A 24,246-nucleotide genomic window follows, 5' to 3' on the forward strand; every position below is an offset into this window, starting at 1 on the left:
ACAGGGATTTGAAAGCACGCTGTGAAAATATTTGGGTTGATGGGTGGAGGACACAGCAGTGCAGTCTCAGGAGAAGTTTGAAGAGCTTAGAAGAAGGGGAAAAAATGGAGACAGAGTTTTAGGGTGCAAGGGTAGAGCAATGGAGAAAAGAATGAATCAGAATGCTCTTGATCATTTACCTCAGGAAGTGAAGTCAGTGATTTGTCAGTGCTTTCCAATGTCTGAAGGAATTCATGGCCGTGAATTACTGGCCTTGTCACACCAGACTTGGTGACGCGACAAGACCATTGAATCTCATGAGAGCCTTCTCGCGAGATTCGCAATGCGTGAGACGTCTTGCGAGATTCATCCGAATCTCGCGAGATGTCATGATCTCGATCTCGCCCTTGCTGGGCGAGGTCCAGATCAGCATATTTAAACAGGTTTGTTTCAAATCACTAGCTTTCGGAGCACAGCTCCTTCCTCGCCTGATGAAGGAGCTGTGCTCCGAAAACCGGTGATTCGAAACAAACCTGTTGGACTTTAGCCTGGTGTTGTCAGACTTCTTACTGTGCTCATCCCAGTCCAACACCGGCATCTCCACATCATAGCATATTTAAATGTGCCATACAGCTAATTTAAAGATGTCTGCATGGGATTCTTCAGGTGGCCAGGAACTAACAGCCTCCCCAGCCAGGCCTGGGCCAGGCACCGGAAAAATGGACCAGATGTAATGGCACCTTATTATTATTAATGGCACCTTTGGGGGCTATTGGAGGCCCTTGGGTGGTTGGGGACAGGGCATGGTGTCCCCTTGGCACTCTCTCTGGCACTGGGCACCTTGGCACTGCCAGCCTGACACTGCCAGCCTGGCACCTTGGCATTGCCACTCTGGCACTGCCAGGATGCATGGGTGGAACTCCCAGGCTGGCGGGGATACTGCCAGGGTGCAAGGGTGGCAGTGTCAGGGTGCCTGGGTGCCAGGGTGGCCCTGCCAAGAGTCAGGACCTGAGGGGAGACTATACCCATGAAAGGGAATGAGGGGGTTATGAAGGGTTGCGGGATGAAGGGCAGGTATGAAGGGGCCTCCTAAAGGTTGGGGGGGGTGGAGGGGGGGGGGGGGAGGGGGGGGGGGTGAAGGATAGCATCCAGAAAGGGGGGAACCCAAAAAGAGGGTGGGGAGACCTGAAAAGACGGGGCACCTCTGCAACCCCATAGCAGGATGTCCTCAATTGTGAGATGTGGGGTAATGCCCATGTGTATGGGGTGTGGGGACCCTCAAGCTAACTTTGAGATCAGGGCACCCTTTCAAAATGGCAACCTGATCTCTGAGGAGCTGGTCTGGCCGGCGGGTTCAGCTCCCCAGTGATAAAAAAAGTTTCTAAGTGTGGGCTTGACTGAGGAGAAACTCCTTATGGCCTAAACAAATGACCAAGTGTGACTGACCAGCGGTATAGATCTCACCCAAAAAGCCGAAGGGAAACACCCCTCCGAACCCGCCCAAAATTACACTTAGGGCGCAATCCACCAACCACATCCCGCCAGAATAGGGGCAGGACGCAACCAGTAGGTCCTAGGAGTGGCCTTTCCCAGGATTTCCACCAGCCATTTCAAGATCTAACAAGATCTCACAAGACGTCGCGATCTGGGTCCTGCCCACGACTAAGAATTTAAGAACCCATTTAGCAGTGCTGACACCAGATCGATCGGTCACCTGGCATCTATCTGCCTTGCCGAGGAGGCCCCAGCGAGGTGCGTTCATTACTGGTCCCCACGAACGTAGAGCAGATGGAAATACCTGGCACTGCCAGGGAGCCTAGGAGGCACTGCCAGGCTGCTAGGGGCACTGTCAAGATGTCACGCTGGCAGCAAAGGTGCCAAGCTGGCATTGTGCCCATGCCGGGGATGCCCTGCCCATATGAGGTAGAGTGCAGAGGGCTCCGAGGACCCACCAGCAGGTGATGTGGGGCATTGTGTCTGTCTGGAGGTTGCATCGGTGGGGGGTGGGGGGGGTGGGGGGGTGGGTGGGGGGGGGGGGTGGTCAAGAGATCAGGGGGCCATTTAAAAATGGCATCCTGATCTATTCCTGCACTGAGGAATTCTGCTACAAGCGCTGGGAACGACTCCACTAATCCCGCCCAAAACTGACTGTTTTATTTTGGTTAGATTGCGCCCATCGAAAATATTTGGTTGAATTCTGCCCCCTGTTTCAGTTGGGAACTTTTAGTGATAAATACATCATTTAAACACCGTCAATTCAAGTAGATCAGATAGAAATTCAGTGACTTAATAATCTTTTGAAAACGGAGTGTGTTAATGTCAGTGCTGAGCCTCGATTAAGTTTGATGACACTTCTTTAGGTTGGGGTTAGGTACTGATTCTGCTGCCTGGAATTCCCCAGCCGAGAGGAGCTCCTGATGAGATTTGAAAGGCGGCTGTCAGCCTCAGCTCACAAGGTGTAGGAAGGAGCTCCAGACTCCCTCATACAGCTTCCTTTGCAGGGTAAGGGCAAGTGAGCCAAGCTTCTGCCAGTCCTTCTCCAGGGATTGTAAAGGCAGGAAACGTAAAAGGGTTTATGGAGAGTGAGCAGAAGTACAGAGATAGGCTAATTGGCTCAGGTGGAGAGAAAAGTTTGTGAAATATTTAATGGGCTGAATGTATGGGTTTAACATGCCATGATTCAAAAGATACAGACCAGATTTAAAAATTACTTCCCAACTAGACATATATGAAGTTTCACATCATCCCTTTATTCTACTTGAATAGTGTGGCGAGCTGCATCAGTTCCTGCTTAGCAAAGGCATCGCCTCGAGCAGGACGACCAGTTACAACCCCCGGGGAAACGGGCAGGTAGAAAGGGAGAACGGGACGGTCTGGAAGACCGCCTTGCTGGCCCTTCGGTCCAGGGATCTCCCAGTCTCCCGCTGGCAAGAAGTCCTCCCAGTGGCCCTTCACTCCATTCGGTCGCTGCTATGTACTACCACGAACCAGACACCTCACGAACGTCTCCTGGTTTTCCCCAGGAAGTCCTCCTCTGGGACCTCGCTCCCCACCTGGCTAGTGACACCCAGACCCATCCTGCTGCGGAAACATGTGAGGGCGCACAAGTCGGACCCGTTGGTCGAGAGGGTCCACCTGCTGCATGCCAACCCTCAGTACGCCTACGTAGCGTTCCCCCACAGCCGCCAAGACACGGTCTCCCTTTGGGACCTTGCGCCCGCTGGAGCCCCACGCGCGCCCGCACCATTGCCCCCCCCCCCCCCCCCCCCCCCCCGCTGGCAGCACCTGACCGGAGGGTCAGTATTGCCGCCAGAGCCCCTATCCAGCGCCGAACAGGCACCGACGCCCCCTACAGGCGCCCTTCCCCCTGCCCACTTTTTGCCCCAACAGCTAGGGGTGACGAAGCTGCCTGGGAGGAAGACACCACGTTCCCGGAGTCCCAACCGCTGGGGCCCCCACCAGGATCGTCGCAGAAACTCAGACGCTCCAGAAGGCCGACCAGGCCACCCGATCGTCTGATCGCTGCACCATAAAAACTTTCTCTGTTACCCTCGACATCATAGTACCTGCAAGACCTGGTCCTACCATTGAAAAGGCGACAGTAACACTGGCCATCACCCCGCTGGGTTCTTTTTTAACAGGGGGTGACTGTGGTAATATCATGTATTGCAGTACCTGAGAGGTGGATGACCATTGGCTAGACCGAGGGGGTCTACCATTGGATAATGTACATAGCCTTCACTTTCTGTATCATCGCTGCTGGGTACAGTTCTAGCTGATAAAAGCCGATTAGATATGACTCCCCTTCGTCTCGAGAGTTATTGATTGTGCATCAAATAGTACTTTCATTCTTTTCTAATGCACCTTTTCTTATTGATGATAGGGAGACTATGGTAGCCCAGGCAACGGGACCAGGGGACCACCCGGATTACCCGTAAGTGACTTGTACTACTTCCATTCAATGACTTAATCACCTCTAGCTTCACACCTCCTTCATTTGTCTTTTAAAAAGTTGCCAAAATGTTTTACAGCATTCTTCACAACCTCAGAATGCCCAGAGCATCTTATAGCCAATGAAGAACTTTGAAAGTGTAGTCACTGCTGTTATGTAGGAAACGCAGCAGCCAATTTGTGCACAGCAAGCTCCCACACACAGTAGTGTGATAGTGCCCAGGTCGAGATGTGGTTTGAGGGATTAATATTGAGCCAAGGCGCCAGGGTGATCCTCCCTGCTGCTCTTCAAAAGGATCTTAGAGACAGCAGAGATGTTCCCTTGGAGTTACATGTCTCTCAGGTTAAAGCTGTGGCAATGGACAGAAATGAGACATCATGCAGTGCATCGTCCCACATTTCACCTCCCAGTTCTAACAGTAATCCAAAGTATATTAGAATGTCACCAGCCATCCAACGTGGATTTGTAAGCTATAAGATCTTATTAACAGTGCAAGGGCAAAGTACCTCCTCCATTACAAAAACATAGGGCTGAATTCAGTAGCCAATCAGGGCACTGAAAGGATGGCCAGTGAAGGCAGTGAAAAGCTGTCTCATTGACAAACCATTTGGGATAAAATATTCATGCCCCAGCCGCAGTCTCCACTTGACAGTTGCCATTACTACCTCAGAGTTTGTGACCCGAATAATCAGTCCTTGACTCCGAGAGGAGGTCATGACCCACTGTTTGGGACTCTCTGCACCACCTGGTGTATTAATGTCAACAGGTCCCATCAATCAGTCTGGCCAACAGAGGAGTTTACTTCCCCTTCCGTTAACTTAGGAGCTCAAAACACATTCCAAAATTATGGCTTGCCTGAGACCAGCCAACACTGCACAAGTCAGGGATTGAACTTGGGACATCTCTGACCTGTATGGAATGTTGTATAATTACCTAATACTCATTAGATATATTCACCAAGCCCAGTGGAGGCACAGACTTGTGCCTTTGCACTCAGTTCTGGGACAGAGGTCTTATGATAAGAGGTTAAGTGAGAGACACAAAACGTGTTCGATTCGTGCGGGCAAAATTCTCCCCAAACGGCGCAATGTCTGCCGACTGTCAGACGGGCATCGCGCCGCCCCAAAGGTGCGGAATGCTCCGCATCTTTCGGGGCCGAGCCCCAACATTGATGGGCTAGGCCGGCGCCGGAGGGATTTCCGCACCGCCAGCTGGCGGAAATGGCGTTTGTTGCCCCGCCAGCTGGCGCGGAAATGACATGTCGGGGCGGCGCATGCGCGGGAGTGTCAGCGGCCGCTGACAGTTTCCCGCGCATGTGCAGTGGGGAGAGTCTCTTCCGCCTCCGCCATGGTGGAGACCGTTGCGGAGGCGGAAGGGAAAGAGTGCCCCCACGGCACAGGCCCGCCCGCGGATCGGTGGGCCCCGATCGCGGGCCAGGCCACTGTGGGGGAACCCCCCGGGGCCAGATCGCCCGCACCCCCCCAGGACCCCGGAGCCCGCCCACGCCGCCTTGTCCCGCCGGTAAATAGGTACTCTAATTTACGCCGGCGGGACAGGCAATTTCTTGGCGGAATCCAGCGGGGGGGCCCGCCAACCGGCGCGGCCCGATTCCCGCCCCCGCTGAATATCCGGTACCGGAGACTTCGGCAACCGGCGGGGGCGGGATTCACGGCGGCCAACGGCCATTCTCCGACCCGCTGGGGGGTCGGAGAATGACGCCCAAGGTCTTCAGATTTAGAGCTGCCCCACTGTCAACTGGAAAGGCTCCAATCAAAGTGGGTCAGTCATTGGGTGTCAGCCATACCTCAATTGGTGGCACTCCACTTCAGAATCACTAAGTTCTGGGTTCAAATCCCAATCCAAGGCTTGAGGCTGACACCCCAGTGCAGTACTGAGGGAGTGCTGTCTTTCTGCCGAAACATTAATCTCAAACCCCGTTTGCCTGCTTGGGAGGAGGTAAAATTCCCCATAGCATTATTTGGAAGAAGAGCAGAGGAGTTGCCCCTGGTGTCTTGGTCAATAATTATGGCACAATCAACATCACAAAAAGCAGATCATCCGTCCACGATCACATTGCTGTTTGTGGGAGCTGGCTGTGCATAGATTAGATGCTGTGTGTTCTACATTACAACAATGACTACACTAAAAAAAAAAATATTCCCTTGGCTGTAAAGAACTTTGAGACACCTGGCAGTCATGGCAAGTGACATGTAAATGCAAGTCTTTATGTAAACGATTGTAATGCGGAACGCTTAAGAACAAAGAACAAAGAAATGTACAGCACAGGAACAGGCCCTTCGGCCCTCCAAGCCCGTGCCGACCATACTGCCCGACTAAACTACAATCTTCTACAAGGGTGGAATTAAGGGTGGAATTTTCCAGAAAATGCACAGGGTGCAATTTCAAAGTGCTGGCGAGGATCATACAGCCAGCTGGGGGGGGAGGTATGGCCTAAACTCACCGGCAAAGCTGAGATTCAAAGACATCTCTGAGCTGTATGGGATGCTGTATAATTATCTAGAACCCATTGGATATATTTGCCGCCATGCAGGCGAAACATCCCCTTCCCCCTCCAGCATCACTTCCCCCCCTCCCCCACCACCACATAATGGGAACACCCCAAATGGGGTTCCCTTGAGGCCCTGCCTGTGACCCGCTGCTGGTCCCATCCCTGATCGTGCCAACCTGTCATTGCCATAGGGCAGTACCAGGGGACTGTGCCTGGGCACTGTCCAGCCATGTCAATCACGAGAGTTAGTGGCTTTAACGGGGTTTGTGTTGGCGAATGGGGGGGCATTGCTTTTTCTGTGCTGATGGGAGGGCTATACTCATCTCTGAGCCCCTGTCATGGTCAACAGACTGATTTCCTTTTTCGGAAACCAGTAGCGAATCCTACTGGGGGGGGAGAGGGTGGGGGAGGGGACATACGACGAACCCGGAAGCAACAGCATAAAGCTGTTATTAAATATTATAATCCATGCAAGTTCATGGTAATCAGGTGCCCGCCCCAATTGGGCGTTAACGTGATTACGACGCCAGTGGGGGCAGGCGGGCAAGATCTCAAAGTGAGATCACATTGGCGCAAATTCTACTATGGCCCTCTCGCGAGAGTTAGCGGCTTTAACGGGGTTTGTGTCGGCGAATGGGGGGGCATTGCTTTTTCTGTGCTGATGGATTCTAGTATAAAGTGATAAATCTAATAAATATTTTGCTCCTTCCCCCAATAGGGTATCCCAGGTGTACTAGGAGACTCTGGACCAAATGTAAGTTGGTTTTCCTAATTCCTAGGCCACCATAGATCATGTTATATTGTATACTCAATGTTTGGCTAGAGAGTATGCATGTCTATTCAGCACCATCACTAATTTTTTTATTTATTCCTTCACGGGACATCGCTGGCACCACTAATTGTCTTTGAGCGGAGTGGATTTGCAAAGCCACTTCAGAGACAGTTAAGAGCCAATCCCATCGCTGTGGGTCTGGAATCACATGTAAGCCAGACCGGGTAAGGACAGCAGATTTCCCGACCGGGTAAGGATAGCAGATTTCCTTCCCTAAAGGGACATTAGTGAACCAGGTACGTTTTTACAACAATCGCTGATAGTTTCATGGTCACCATTCCTGAGACCAACTTTCAATTCCAAATTTATTAACTAAATTTAAATTCGGGATTTAACCCGAGAGCATTAGGCTGGCCCTCTGGATCACTAGTCCAGTGACATTACCCTTGACTAGGGAAGAAACGAGTAATGTGCCCTCTTCAAACAGGAAGACCTTGAGATTAATGGCATAGGGTCAAGAGTGCTCAGGAAAAGTATTTCCTCAGGGACCGATTTTCCTGAGGTATTTATCTTGAAGAGCTGAAAGGGGTTCAAGAGGTAAATTAGGAGAGCTGGTGGGAGAGTGGTAATGTCATTGGACTGGTAATTCAGAGGCTCAGTCTTCTGTCCTGCAGTTCTCAACATGGCAGCTGGTGGAATTTAAATTCAATTTTAAAATCTGGAATGCAAAGCTAGTCTCAGTAATGGTGACCATGACACCGATCATCGATTGTCGTCAAAACCCACCTCGTTCATGAATATACCTTTAGTGAAGGAAATCTGCCTTCCTTACCTGGTCTAGACTATCTGTGACTCCAGTCCCACAACAACATGGTTGACTCATAACTGCCCTCTGAAATGTCTCTAGCAAGCCACTCAGTTCAAGGGGCAATTAGGGGCAGGCAACAAATGCTGGCCTTGCCAGCGATGCCCCCTTCCAATGAAAGAATTTTTAAAAACACCAGTAGAATAGCCACTGGTTAATGCGGTTCCCACATTCAAGAGATTGATTAAACAGACACAGCCAACAACCGACATATTAGACTGGATTTTCCAGTAAACAGTTGGAGCCATATGTGAATCCCAGCTCTGATACCCACTTGTGTGAATTTTCCCGAGGGAGCCAATTAACAGCCAACCTCCAGGACCCATGTTCAACTAGGGATGGCAGGCAACACTGCACAAACCAAAGGTCCAATTGGAGCGCCTGAAGTTATGGGCAGCCGGCAATCACACTGACTGAAATCTTCCATCCTCGTTCGCGTCTGGGATTTTCCAGAGCTGCTGCGACTGAATGGAGTTCTGGCTGGAATGTCAAATATTCTGTTGCCGCTCGCAACAGGTCCCTAGAATCCCACCCACTGTGTCAGGTGGATACTGTTGATGTAAGTAAGAGACCGTGAGGGCATCTCCAGTTGGAGGTGCCTCCTGAAGACTCCAAAAATAAGTGTGGCCACAGCGAGCAGCCATCAGTGTGGAGGGGGAACCCTTTCACTAAATGGCTTGTGGCAATTGCTGTGGCCCTCTGGCCCAGCCACTGTGGGATGGGTGGGGAGGGGGTGGAGTGTTGGAGTGGGGGTGCCTTTATTGGAGGCTCCAAGGCAATGGCTGGAATTCAGCCTCAATGGGAGGCTTGCCTGCCATGGGGAAGATTCTGCTGGTCTCTCCAATTTGCCCTCAAATGGGGATCTAATTGATCTTACTTTGCTACTCGCTACTGTAAGGTGAATAACTGGTGCCAGCCATATCCCACTTTTAACTACATTGCTTAGAATCTGTCGGGGGTGGCGAAGACACCACAGTGCATGATTCTCTCATTGTACTCCTGGACCCGCCTGCAAACCCATGGGAATGGGCAGCTTCTGCCCATTAGTCTCACCACCCACACCCGACCCCCCCCACGGCCCCATGTCCCCCACACTTCCCTGTCCATGGCAAAGAATGGAACTGATTATCAGAAACAAATTTGAGTATCTACACAACAGCCCGACAAAGAGAATCAGAAGATCACAACTGATTAATCTTCCTTAGCTCCGACATAGTGACATCCCTGAAGGGTTGTGGAAATCCCTCTGACAGAATATAACCAAACTTTCAAAATGCATTTGCAAGACATCTCTCATGATCGATTGTTAAATGAGCCCAAAACTTTGGCGATTCCATGGTAAACTTAGGGCATGGATAGAAAACAATGGGGTTAATTGTGAGGGCCTTTGCCTCGCATAGACAGTTAGGGAGGGGGGTGATGTGGAGGGGGCGTGAAGGAGTAAATGTCTCAGAATGAGATCTGTCTCCTTATTGGCCTGTTAACACTGGTATTGCATTGGCTCCATTTTGAAAGGGGCCCATACCTGGGTATTCAAAGCCCCTGGCACACCAGGGTGGGAGTGCTGAGACTAATGGGCTAAGGTTTCTTTGACACACTGCTTACCTTTGCTCTGTCATGAACACATTCTGATCTCATAATGTGCCACTATCAGCACCCTTCTTAGTCATTATGTCCACCATTTACATTACCTTTAACTTTTTGTCCTCGTCAGCTTTGTCAATCTCCATTTATCGCTGGCCCTCCATTATTCATGAAGGCCAGCCTTCTCAACCTTGCCTTGAGGTGTGGTGATCCTCAGGTCAAATTACCACCAGTCAGCTCACCCCTTCAAAGGGGAAAGCAGCCTATGGTCATCTGGGACTATGGCGACTTTATCTTACCTTATCCAGCCCCACTGCTCCACACCCCCCACCATCCCACTATTGTATATATCTGACCTTATTTCCAGTTCTCTCTAGCTTTGACAAAGAGTCACCCGGACTCAAGGCATTAGCTTCCTTCTCCCTCCACAGATTCTGTCAGACATACTGAGGTTGTCCCTTATTTTCTGTTTTTGATCCAAAACCACTGCTTGGTTTGAGGTCAGCAATCCCTTATAATATGGGAGTTGGGTCTTATGATGTAAAAACGGTCCCAGTTAGCATTTTAGGCTGGAATGGCTGTAAACCTGGCCCATACATACACTTCCAGTTGCACAAATCACTGGAAGAGAAGGGGCCACGCCAATGGTAAGCCTTCAATCATTTTTTTAAATGTTGGAAGAGTGGGAGTATAGCTCCATGATCCCAGAAAAGATTATGTGGGCTATCACTGCTCAGGGACCCCACCCCACTTCCTGCCAACCCTCCACTGTCATGTGGAGTCTGACAGCTGAAAGAAGGGTGCGGGTGGGTGCAACAGCCTCTCTAATTCGAAGTCTGAGAAGGTGAGGATAGGCATAGAAGCTGTCACTCCTGTTTGAAAAGTATATACTACAGCCAGAAGGGTTGTTTGGCAAAAACTGTTTAGGATTAGCAAGCTTCTAACCAACAGATGCCTATGGTTAGGAGCTGTTTGAGAAGCTTTTCCAGATGCCCAAAAGTCTGATTTTGTTTCTTTGAAAAGAAGGAACACACAAAAGACTGTCTCTTCTTATTTCCTCATTGCACATGAGTTGTTCATTATATCGTCTTTGAACTGTGGAGTCAGAGATCCGAACCGGAATTCCAAATCTTTTCTTTGAGGGCAAAATCAGAGATGGGAATGGTTTTTTTGCATGTCTCATGTTTCTTTCTATCTCTCTGTCTCTCTCATACAGGGAACAAGAGGCTTTCCAGGTCCGAAAGGTGATGATGGAGAACCGGGTGACCCTGGAGATGACGTAAGTGATGACTTGAGAAGAGAGGTTGGAATGGAGAGGGGTTTGCTGATTCTCAGGATGGTTCCCCACTCAGTTTTGGAGAGAAGGGATCCCACTCAATATAATTTGAGCGGGATCTGATCCCAATATAATTTGGCCTATTGAAGTCACTCAATAAGAGGGTAGGGGTGGGGTGGGGGGGCTGGGGGAAGCATATGAAGGGTTGTTGGTGCTGGTGCTAGGGGGATGCGATGCTGATCTCTGTCAAGTTTATGCATGCTGACTGTAGCCTCCAAACCCGCTGAGGTTCCTGGCACTATTCCATAGCCATCGTCAACTGTGTAGTCTCAGAAAAATTGCAATGCAGGAACAAATTTCCAGCTGTGTGCAAAAATCATTGGCTCGTGGGTTTTTGTCTTTACTTTTATTTATTAGCCCTATAAGCATTGATGATGGAGGTGGTTGATAGCAGGATGTGATAAAGACCAGGATTCTGCGGCCATTGGGATTCTCTGTTCCTGCTGGCAATGCACACCCGCCTTGTGCCCTGGGGTGGCTTCAATGGGAAATCGCGTTGACAAGCGGCAGGAGCAGAGAATCCTGCCACCAGCGAACTTCAGCTCCAACTATCTGCCCTGGTTCCATATCCCTATCACCACTGGTTGAGACCGAACTGATGTGAGAGCCGTACAATTACTTCATGCAGAGTCCCTCCCACTGTTGGAAGATGAGAATTATGATTGGCTGTGATGGAACAGCCCCAATGACATTCGCTAGCCTCACACATGAGGAGTGGCTCATGAGATGGTGGCCTTCACCCTCATTCTGGGCCCTCCATTTTCCTGGAATTAGACTCCAACAAGAGTTGGTGCGGTGGGGAACGCACCAGAGTCTCACTGAAACCTCGAGTTTCTTCTCAGCTATAGGGAGGTGATATTTTGGAATGCACGTCCACTAATACAAAAGCTAAAAATATTGCATTAAGATGTGGTAAATACATTAAAATCTCTGATTTGTGTGACCCCCCCAGCCTGCACTCACACTTCTTTAGAACGCAGGGCAGGTCGTGACTGACTCCTGGCACAATCTCCTTTTAAGCAACACCATCTTTTATAAGACAAGAAGGAGTCCACACTGAGTAGTTCAAAGAACGTAGTTTATTTTTTTTAATGTATTTTATTCTAAATATATTCAAAAATCGAAAAACATAAATAATCTTGAGAAAATTCTCCCCAACTCACAATTTTACAGCATGTACAAGTTTTCCCCTTTTTCCCCCCTCCCCCGCTGTCAACCGCCATTCCAGCAAAGTTCTTCGCCGGTAACCAGAGAGACGAAGGCCATGACATCGGCTCCCTCCCCTCCATCAGCTCCTGCATTTCCGATACCCCAGAATGGCCACCATTGGGTCCGGCCCGGCCTCTACTCCCACAATCTTTGCTAGCGGCCTGAACACTCCCGCCCAATACCTCTCCAACTTCTCACAATCCCAGAACATAGGTACTTGATTTGGTGGTACTCACCCACACTTCTCACACTCGTCTGCCACCCCCTTGCAGAACCCACTCATCCTCGCCCGAGTCATGTGCACCCTGTGTATCACCTTAAACTGTACCAAACTCATCCTCGCACACCAGGAGGTCGAATTCACCCTGCGCAGCGCCTCACTCCACAGTCCCCAAAGTATCTTGCCCCCCTCCCAACTGCTCCTCCCATTTCTCATTGATCATTATCATTTGCGCTCCTCCCTGCTCCCCCAGCCAACCATATATGTCCCCGATCCTACCCTCCCTTTCCACATCCGTAAGCAGCATCCATTCCAATAGTGCATACTTCGGCAGCCTGGGAAACCCTTTCCACACCTTCCATGCAAAGTCCCTCACTTGTATATATCTAAATTCCCTTCCCTTCAGGAGCTCTACCCTCTCCCACAGCTCTTCCAGAGTTGCAAGCTTCTCCTCCAAATACAAATCCCTCGATCTCACCAGCCCCACCTCTCTCCACCTCCTGTACAGCCAATCCATCTCCCCGGCTTAAACCATGGTTCTCACACAAAGGCGTTAACACCGCCATCCCCTCCATCCTAAAATGTCTCCTCAGCTGCTTCCACACCTTTATCGTGGACTGTACAATTGGCTCTCAGTATATCTCTTCGGTGCCAGTGGTAGCGCCACCATCACCATGGCCCTCAGGCTAGACCCCTTGCAAGACTCTTCCTCCATTCTAACCCATTCTAACCCCTCTCCTTCCCACCACCGCCTCACTTTCTCCACATTCGCTGCCCAGTAGTAGTGTAGCAGATTTGGTAATGCCAACCCCCCTTTCTACTTCTGCCTCTGTAGCAGGGCCCTCTTTACCTTGGGCACCTTTTCTGCCTATATAAACTCTGAAATCACTGCGTCCAGCTTCTGGAAAAAGGCCTTCGGAATAAAAATTGGGAGTGTCTGAAATACGAATAAGAACTTTGGCATAACATTCATTTTCACCACTTGGATCCTCCCTGCCAGCGTCAGGTGCAGTGTATCCCATCTCTTAATGTCCTCCTTTATCTCCTCCACCAACTTTGTTAAGTTCCATTTGTGCAATGTTGCCCACTTCCCTGTCACCAGGATCCCCAGATATCTAAACCTACCCCTGGCTACCCTAAATGGCAACACCCCTAAATTAGCTCCCTGACCCGCCTCGTCCACCGGGAACACCTCGCTTTTTCGCACGTTCAACTTATAACCCGAGAAAGTGATACCCGGTGCTTCCTACTCTCCCTCATAATCCCCTAAGGGCCAGTGCCAAGGGCTCTATCGCTAGCGCAAACAAAAACGACAACAGCGGACACCCCTGCCTTGTTCCCCTATGCAACCCGAAACTCCGTGAGCTCATCTCATTTGTCCGTACACTCGCCACCGGAGCCAGGTACCACAGATGCACCCATGCCACAAACCTCGGCCCAAACGCAAACCATCCCAGAACCGCGAACAGATACCACCACTTCACCCGGGCAAAAGCATTCTCCGCGACCATAGATACCACTATCTCTGGTACCCGTCCCCTCAATGGGGTCATGATCACATTCAATAACCAACCATCTTATATCACTAGAAAGTTGCCTACCCTTCACAAAGCCCATTTGATCTTCTGCAACCACCCCAGGAACGCATCCTTCCATCCTCCCGCCACTAACTTAGCCAACACTTTCACGTTTGTATTCAACAGTGATATGGGCCTGTATGACCCACATTCTAGCGGGTCCTTCCCTTTATTTGAATTAGCATGGTCATTGCCTGTGACATTGTCTCCGGCAGATCCTTCTTCTCCAGTGCTTTGTTAAACGCCCCCAGTAAATGTGGTGTCAACTCCGCCACAAACTCTTTATAAAACTCCACCAGGTAACATCTGGCCCCGGGGACTTCCCAATTTCATCCCTCTTATGCTTTCCATCACCTATCTCAACCCTAATGGCTCCTCTAGCACCTGCCTCCTCTCCTCATCCAGCCGTGGGAATTCCAACCCATCCAAAAACCGCCCCATATTCCCTTCCTCACCTCCCGGATCGGCCCTATACAATTTCTCATAATACTCCCTGAACTCCTCATTTATCCTCCCTGGCTCTGACACTCCCTCCCCCTTCCCTGTCCGTACCCTCAGGGTTTCTCTGGACGCGGCCTGGCTCCGTAGCTGATGAGCTAGTATACGGCTTGCCTTCTCTCCATATTCATTCTGTGCCCCCCTCGCCCTCCGTAGCTGCCCAACAGTCCTTCCCGTCGCCAGCCTATCGAACTGCCCCTGCAACTTCTTTCTCCTCACCAATCCCTCCACGGTGGGGGTTTCTCGAATATTCCCTGTCCAGCTCGACTATCTCATCCAATAATAATTCGTGCTACTCTCTCCTCTTCCTATCTCCGTGCGCCTTGAACAATTCTTCAAATTGTTCGAGGTTGGAAACAATCATGTAGGGCTTAACATTTGACCAGGAAGAATGGGAACCAAAAGTGACCGTGGTATTGACTTTTCCCTTTTTCAATAATCGAAGAGTTAGAAACAGTCCTTACTTCCGCCCTTCATGTGCCCTGCTCCCCCACACCATTTCATCTCCCCCTCCCCCAGTGCAGTACTTGGGCACCAGACCACTCGATCTCAGTTAGACTCAATCAACATCACTTTGCCTAGAGAGGAGGGCAGGGTGTGTGTGTGGGGGAGGGGGGTAAAAGTATCATCCAGGGCTCCTGATCACCAATTATACATTATAGTTCGACCAGCGGCCACGTTTGTATGGACATGAGGAAACATGGGTTGGCCAGAAGTTATACAGACTCGAAACATTAGCTCTGTGTATCCTACGTATCTCTCCACAGATGCTGCCAGACCTGCAGAATTTTTCCAGCATTTTCTATTTTTATTTAAGTCAACTTTTGAAGCTTGCACATGATAAATGGCTGAAATACCAGAGCACTATCTGAACTTGTGGAGCCAGTGTCAACCAACAGTCAGTGCCTTTGGGACAGGAAGGGAAGAATCAAGGAGAGAAAAATGCTTGTGTTCCGATTGCATCTTCCTCAGAACGTCCCAAAGTGCTTCACAGCCAGTGGACAGTAGTCCTCTTTGAATTATAGGGAATTTATTGCACGGAATCCCAAGAGTCAATTTGCACTTGGCAAAGGTCTCACAAACAGCAGTTAGATAAATGAACAGATTTTTTGCTTCAATAATGTTGGTTGAGCTATAAATGTTGGCCAGGGCCAAGTTGAATTCTAATATTCCTAAAAAGAGAGCCATCTTGAAGTTTTCCATCCTGCACTCATTATGACAAACACAAGAGTGCTAAATTTCAGAAGGTAATTCTCTGTCTTTTTATCTTGACAAATGCAAGACGGAAATCTTCGACAATATGTCTCTCTTGTCAGTAAACTTTGAGTTCTGTACCGCCAAGCAATAGACGGAACTCCTCTACTCTTCCTTGAACAATGCCACGAGGTCCATCACATCCACCTGAGAGGATTCACAACTCCTCCTCAGAGATTAATCTTTCATTCCCTCAGCTGCCAAGACAACCCTTCAGCATTAGCAACCCGACTTTGTGGTCACTGCTCTCGAAACTTAATCTCATGATTCTGAAGTGTGCACAGTGTGATCCAGATGTGTGATGTTGTCCAGAGCCAGCAGACCAATTAAACAACTGTTTGTGCACAGTCCTCTTGAAAATTGGCTAATTTTAACTCTTTCTCTGACAACGCTTAAGCAAGTCACAGATACAAGACCTTGGACAAGTTACAGGCATCAATTAGGCCCTCATCTTATTTCTTGTGTTTTATTATTTTGTCTTGGGGTTTTCTTTGTAATAGAAGTGTCAGGTGAATACCATTCCCGTTTCTATGTTCTATATTTCTAAGTGTAAATGAGTGACTACACCAGGCCCCAGCGACCTGGCCCGTAGTGGTTAGTACTAGGCCCACTTCAGGTCATAGCTATTACAGGGGTTAATTGAAGATTAGCGACTTGGAAACTGGTCTTCTCACATGTCAAAATCATGCTGCCTCTTTTTTAAAAAATGAGGTTTTCTCTCAACAACTTGCCTTCATGTAATGCACTTCGTACAATAAAATCCCCCCCCCCCCACGGGAAGGTTATCACACAATGTTTGACACTGAGCCACCCGGATAAGGAGATTTTAGGGCAGGCAACCAAATGCTTGACCAAATTGTTAGACATTGAGAATAAACTTAAAAGGCTGGGAGAGAGATAAAGAGACGGTGAGGTTGAGGGAGGGAATTCAAGAGCTTAGCGCCGAACGTGCATGTGCCATTTGCAAATGATATTGCATGCAGCAAAATGTGGATAAGACATCGGATGAGTCCAAGGATAAATGCTGGATAGGCAGGAATGGAACCAGACGAGGACGATCCCACTTAGCAGGGCAACAGTGTTAAAGACTGGAGACAGGTCAAGAAGAATGATGAGGGATAGTTACCATGGTTGCGGTCACATAGGATGTCATTTTTGACTTGGATTAGGGCTGTTTCCACAGTATGGCCTGGGCAGAAACCTGATCGTAGAGAATCAAACATGGAATGGCAGGAAAGATGGGAATGGATTCAGGAAATGACAACATGTTCAAGGACTTTGGAGATGAGGCACAGAGGTCAAGGGTTGTTTTTTTTCAGGAAGAGAACGATAATGGCAGATTTGAGTGAAAGGGGCACAACCTTAGGAAAGGTTGGATGGATTATCAAATCATGGTTGAATGTATTCTTGGGAATCTCATCACATGACCTGCCGCCAAGTGCCCTGCCCCCACAGTCCTATCATTGATCATCTAATACATCAATCATCATGGTACTCTGCCTTCGCAGCCAATCAGAAATCTTCATTATCCCATTGGTAAATCTTGACTTTCAGTCCTTTCTTTCTCCCCATCTTCAATATTTTTATAATTAACAAATAAAGGTGTTGGAAGAAAATAAATAAAAAGAACATAGGACGGCACGGTGATGCAGTGGTGAGCACTGCTGCCTCACAGCACTGAGGAACCGGGTTCGATCCTGGCTGTGGGTTACTGTCCTTGTGGAGTTTGCACATTCTCCTCGTGTCTGTGTGCGTCTCACTCCCACAACCCAAAGATGTGCAGGTGATGTGGATCAGCCACACTAAATTACTCCTTAATTCAAAAAAAATAATTGAGTACTTTAAATTTCTAAAAAAAAATAACACATGCAATTTTTTTTGTTTACAACTCCCATGATTGATCATGACAATTATCTGGAGATTAACCTTTAATTCCTGGTGATACCAGAACAATCCTGAAGAGTTGGTAGCCCTAGTTACTGGGTGGCCATCCCTGAAATCAAATTTCCCTTCCTACTTAATTGCCCCAGAATTTTATTTTTAGTAGTGGTTCTCAGGCTTGGCTTTTAAGAACCCATTTAACCCCAATTGGTACCAATACGGTTGTTAATCTAGGGGAGAAACCAGCCTGAGTGTCCGAAGAAACGCTCAGCATGACACTGGCGAATATATTCTATTCTTACAGATAAACAAACTGCAAATGGTTCCAAACAACCTATACATTCTGTATTTATCCTATTAAGCTGCATATGCTGTCTATGACAACTCTGTAAACTATCCGTTCTGCGTTTTTAAACAGCTTCCCTTTGTAATGAACACTGAATGCTGATCTAAATCCTGTTTGGACATTCCAGAGGGTGACAGCATTGAATATTGATGGGGGTGAGAAGTTCAGCAGCATATTACTGCCCAGTAAGGCAATGTGCATTCTCCACTCAAGAGCTCACACAAGGAGACAATGAATTTAGGTGTTACAAAGAACAAAGAACAAAGAAATGTACAGCACAGGAACAGGCCCTTCGGCCCTCCAAGCCCGTGCCGACCATACTGCCCGACTAAACTACAATCTTCTACACTTCCTGGGTCCGTATCCTTCTATTCCCATCCTATTCATATATTTGTCAAGATGCCCCTTAAATGTCCCTATCGTCCCTGCCTCCACTACCTCCTCCGGTAGTGAGTTCCAGGCACCCACTACCCTCTGCGTAAAAAACTTGCCTCGTACATCTACTCTAAACTTTGCCCCTCTCACCTTAAACCTATGCCCCCTAGTAATTGACCCCTCTACCCTGGGGAAAAGCCTCTGACTATCCACTCTGTCTATGCCCCTCATAATTTTGTATACCTCTATCAGGTCGCCCCTCAACCTCCTTCGTTCCAGTGAGAACAAACCGAGTTTATTCAATCGCTCCTCATAGCTTATGCCCTCCATACCAGGCAACATTCTGGTAAATCTCTTCTGCACCCTCTCTAAAGCCTCCACATCCTTCTGGTAGTGTGGCGACCAGAATTGAACACTATACTCCAAGTGTGGCCTAACTAAGGTTCTATACAGCTGCAACATGACTTGCCAATTCTTATACTCAATGCCCCGGCCAATGAAGGCAAGCATGCCGTATGCCTTCTTGACTACCTTCTCCACCTGTGTAGCCCCTTTCAGTGATCTGTGGACCTGTACTCCTAGATCTCTTTGACTTTCAATACTCTTGAGGGTTCTACCATTCACTGTATATTCCCTACCTGCATTAGCCCTTCCAAAATGCATTACCTCACATTTGTCCAGGTTAAACTCCATCTGCCATCTCTCCGCCCAAGTCTCCAGACAATCTAAATCCTGCTGTATCCTCAGACAGTCCTCATCGCTATCCGCAATTCCACCAACCTTTGTGTCGCCTGCAAACTTACTAATCAGACCAGTTACATTTTCCTCCAAATCATTTATATATACTACAAAGAGCAAAGGTCCCAGCACTGATCCCTGTGGAACACCACTGGTCACAGCCCTCCAATTAGAAAAGCATCCCTCCATTGCTACCCTCTGCCTTCTATGGCCTAGCCAGTTCTGTATCCACCTTGCCAGTTCACCCCTGATCCCGTGTGACTTCACCTTTTGTACTAGTCTACCATGAGGGACCTTGTCAAAGGCCTTACTGAAGTCCATATAGACAACATCTACTGCCCTACCTGCATCAATCATCTTAGTGACCTCCTCGAAAAACTCTATCAAGTTAGTGAGACACGACCTCCCCTTCACAAAACCGTGCTGCCTCTCACTAATACGTCCATTTGCTTCCAAATGGGAGTAGATCCTGTCTCGAAGAATTCTCTCCAGTAATTTCCCTACCACTGAAGTAAGGCTCACCGGCCTGTAGTTCCCGGGATTATCCCTGCCACCCTTCTTAAACAGAGGAACAACATTGGCTATTCTCCAGTCCTCCGGGACATCCCCTGAAGACAGCGAGGATCCAAAGATTTCTGTCAAGGCCTCAGCAATTTCCTCTCCAGCCTCCTTCAGTATTCTGGGGTAGATCCCATCCGGCCCTGGGGACTTATCTACCTTAATATTTTTTAAGACACCCAACACCTCGTCTTTTTGGATCACAATGTGACCCAGGCTATCTACACCCCCTTCTCCAGACTCAACATCTACCAATTCCTTCTCTTTGGTGAATACTGATGCAAAGTATTCATTTAGTACCTCGCCCATTTCCTCTGGCTCCACACATAGACTCCCCTGCCTATCCTTCAGTGGGCCAACCCTTTCCCTGGCTACCCTCTTGCTTTTTATGTAAGTGTAAAAAGCCTTGGGATTTTCCTTAACCCTATTTGCCAATGACTTTTCATGACCCCTTCTAGCCCTCCTGACTCCTTGCTTAAGTTCCTTCCTACTTTCCTTATATGCCACACAGGCTTCGTCTGTTCCCAGCCTTTTAGCCCTGACAAATGCCTCCTTTTTCTTTTTGACGAGGCCTACAATATCACTCGTCATCCAAGGTTCCCGAAAATTGCCGTATTTATCTTTCTTCCTCACAGGAACATGCCTGTCCTGTATTCCTTTCAACTGACACTTGAAAGCCTCCCACATGTCAGATGTTGATTTGCCCTCAAACATCCGCCCCCAATCTATGTTCTTCAGTTCCCGCCTAATATTGTTATAATTAGCCTTCCCCCAATTTAGCACATTCATCCTCGGACCACTCTTATCCTTGTCCACCAGTACTTTAAAACTTACTGAATTGTGGTCACTGTTACCGAAATGCTCCCCTACTGAAACATCTACCACCTGGCCGGGCTCATTCCCCAATACCAGGTCCAGTACCGCCCCTTCCCTAGTTGGACTGTTTACATATTGTTTTAAGAAGCCCTCCTGGATGCTCCTTACAAACTCTGCCCCGTCTAAGCCCCTGGCACTAAGTGAGTCCCAGTCAATATTGGGGAAGTTGAAGTCTCCCATCACCACAACCCTGTTGTTTTTACTCTTTTCCAAAATCTGTCTACCTATCTGCTCCTCTATCTCCCGCTGGCTGTTGGGAGGCCTGTAGTATACCCCCAACATTGTGACTGCACCCTTCTTATTCCTGATCTCTACCCATATAGCCTCACTGCCCTCTGAGGTGTCCTCTCGCTGTATAGCTGTGATACTCTCCTGAACAAGTAGCGCAACTCCGCCTCCCCTTTTACATCCCCCTCTATCCCGCCTGAAACATCTAAATCCTGGAACGTTTAGCTGCCAATCCTGCCCTTCCCTCAACCAGGTCTCTGTAATGGCAACAACATCATAGTTCCAAGTAGTAATCCAAGCTCTAAGTTCATCTGCCTTACCCGTAATGCTCCTTGCATTAAAACATATGCACTTCAGGCCACCAGACCCGCTGTGTTCAGCAACTTCTCCCCGTCTGCGCTGCCTCAGAGCCACACTGTCCCTATTCCCTAGTTCTCCCTCAATGCTCTCACCTTCTGACCTATTGCTCCCGTGCCCACCCCCCTGCCATACTAGTTTAAACCCTCCCGTGTGACACTAGCAAACCTCGCGGCCAGGATATTTATGCCTCTCCGGTTTAGATGCAACCCGTCCATCTTATACAGGTCACACCTGCCCCGGAAGAGCTCCCAGTGGTCCAGATAACAGAAACCCTCCCTCCTACACCAGCTGTTTAGCCACGTGTTTGTCTGCTCTATCTTCCTATTTCTAGCCTCACTGGCACGTGGCACAGGGAGTAATCCCGAGATTACAACCCTCGAGGTCCTGTCTTTTAACTTTCTGCCTAGCTCCCTGAACTCCTGCTGCAGGACCTCATGCCCCTTCCTGCCTATGTCGTTAGTACCAATATGTACAACGACCTCTGCCTGTTTGCCCTCCCCCTTCAGGATTCCCTCTACCCGTTCGGAGACATCCTGGACCCTGGCACCAGGGAGGCAACATACCATCCTGGAGTCTCTTTCACGTCCACAGAAGCGCCTATCTGTGCCCCTGACTATAGAGTCCCCTATAACTATTACTCTTCTGCGCTTTGACCCTCCCTTCTGAACATCAGAGCCAGCCGTGGTGCCACTGCTCTGGCTGCTGCTGTTTTCCCCTGATAGGCTATCCCCCCCGACAGTATCCAAAGGGGTATATCTGTTCGAGAGGGGGACAACCACAGGGGATTCCTGCACTGACTGCCTGCCCTTTCTGGTGGTCACCCATTTCTCTGCCTGCACCTTGGGTGTGACCACACTTACATAACTGCGATCTATGACGCTTTCCGCCACCTGCATGCTCCTAAGTGCATCCAATTTCTGCTCCAACCGAACCATGCGGTCTGTGAGGAGCTGCAGTTGGGTGCACTTTCTGCAGATGAAGCCATCCGGGACGCTGGAAGCCTCCCGGACCTGCCACATCTCACAGTCAGAGCACAGCACCCCTCTAACTGACATTGCGTCAATTAATTAAAATTAAAATTTGTCTTTTTTTTTTTTAAATACTTTTTTAAATTTCAAAGTTACTGTCAACTATCTGTTTCCTAGCACTAGATTTCTAATAGAAATGCGATAGCTAACTATAATATTCTCCGATCTCTGGCTTAGATATCCTCTAAATTATAATTAAGTTATTATGTTTAATTAGTTCCCAAATACTCAAAAAAATTTAGGTTAGAATCCCAACCAGCCACTCAGGTCACAGCTTTTCTGTGATGTCACTTCAGTTTCCCCCCGACACACACAATTTGAAAAACAGGTATAAAAGTAAAAATCACTTGCTTACCTTCTGAGATGTTCTCAGGTTCTCTCGCTGACAGAGACTGCTCCTCCACCTCCAATCCTTGACCTGCACAATGCTAATAATATAATAATATAATATGGCACTTACCTTACACCAATGGGTCTTATTATTAGGTTAGAGGAGGAGGGCGGGTGGGAGACACTACACGTGTAGTGTCTCGGGTTTCCTCTCCACCAGAATTTATTGGTTGGGGGGGGGGGACTTGCCAGAGGTCGAACTTCCGGTTCCCGCCGAAATCCAAAGGGCTGCTCCTGTAAAGGTAAGTGCTTTTAAACTAACTACTCACCTCCCAGAAGGCCCCTGCGCACCGCTGCCGCCGAAATCCAAAGGGCTGCTCCTGTAAAGGTAAGTGCTTTTAAATTCACTACTCACCTCCAAGAAGGCCCCTGCGCACCGCTGCCGCCGAAATCCAAAGGGCTGCTCCTGTAAAGGTAAGTGCTTTTAAACTAACTACTCACCTCCCAGAAGGCCCCTGCGCACCGCTGCCGCCGAAATCCAAAGGGCTGCTCCTGTAAAGGTAAGTGCTTTTAAATTCACTACTCACCTCCCAGAAGGTGTTGTCTCATCTTGTCCGAGAGAATTTCAATAATGACTTACATTTCTACAGCACCACAAACAATGAGATAATGACCAGGTGTTTGTTTTTAGTGATTTTAGTTGAGCAATGAATATCGTCCAGGATACCAGGCAGAACTCTTTTTCAATATATTCTTTCATGGGATTGTGGGTGTCACTAGCAAAAACTGCATGGCAGTTAAGAGTCAAGGTCTGGAGTCACATGTAGGCCAGACATGTAAGGATGGCAGATTTCCTTCCCTGAAAGACATTTGTGAACCAAATGGGTTTTTACAACAATCAACTATGGTTTCACGGTCATCATTAGACTTGTAATTCCAGATTTTTATTGAATTCAAATTTCACCATCTGCCATGATGGGATTCGAACCGGGGTTCCCAAATTATTACCCTGGCGTAGTCCAGTGACAATACCACGTCACCACCACCTCCACATGCCTTTCTTCTCAACAGAACCGTGCTTTTTTTCCTGTTCAGTACTTGAGAGGCAAAGCAGACCTTCAGTTAAATGCCTCATTTCAACAAAAGCACCTACAACTGTGCAGCACTCCCTCAGTATTGCACCAGATGTGTTAGCGTAGATTTTGTGATTATGCCCTTGGAGTCGGACTTGAACTCACACTATTATAACTCAGAGGGGAGAGTGCTACCTACTAAACCACAGCATAAGTACAATGGCACTGCTTCATTGGGAATCAAAACCAAAGAATATTCATGTTAAATACCAAAGAACAACTCAACAGGTTCAAGCGTGGAGGGGAAAAAGCAATTTTTTGACTCTGGAAGACAGATTTGTCTAAAATCGTTAGAAAGGCAGACGGGATTGATCCTCCATTTAGCTCAGTAGTTTGTGTTTCCACATTAAAATTATATATTGCTGACCACGCAAACTCATCTCTCTCTGTTTCTTCCTCAGAATGATGTTCCAGGTGAAAAAGGTCGCAAAGGAGCCAAAGGTTACAGAGGAGGAGAGGGGGAACCGGTAAGGAGTTTTGCACCTTGTTTAACTTTGGACGGGTTTGCTTGCTTGTGAGAAGTCTGTTGAAGGGTGATATGAGCTAAAGTGAGGGACATTGATCAGGCCATCAGTGGCTGATTTTCTGCACAAAACATGGGATTGTGTTTAGACTGCAAAAGCACTCCCACATAGTGC

General features: G+C 48.5%; 1 protein-coding gene across 1 annotated transcript in view; it reads left to right on the forward strand.

Moving 5' to 3' along the window:
• Nucleotides 1–24,246, forward strand: part of col6a1 (collagen, type VI, alpha 1) — a 128,575-nt gene that overhangs the window by 56,980 nt on the left and 47,349 nt on the right. Inside the window, exons 23-26 of the mRNA XM_072483020.1 lie at nt 3,863–3,913; nt 7,159–7,194; nt 10,878–10,940; nt 24,010–24,075. Coding sequence (XP_072339121.1) covers nt 3,863–3,913; nt 7,159–7,194; nt 10,878–10,940; nt 24,010–24,075 — 216 coding nt within the window. The remainder of the gene's footprint in view (nt 1–3,862; nt 3,914–7,158; nt 7,195–10,877; nt 10,941–24,009; nt 24,076–24,246) is intronic.

This window comes from Scyliorhinus torazame, chromosome 2 (genome assembly GCF_047496885.1).
Source record: "Scyliorhinus torazame isolate Kashiwa2021f chromosome 2, sScyTor2.1, whole genome shotgun sequence".
NCBI classification, from domain to species: domain Eukaryota; kingdom Metazoa; phylum Chordata; class Chondrichthyes; order Carcharhiniformes; family Scyliorhinidae; genus Scyliorhinus; species Scyliorhinus torazame.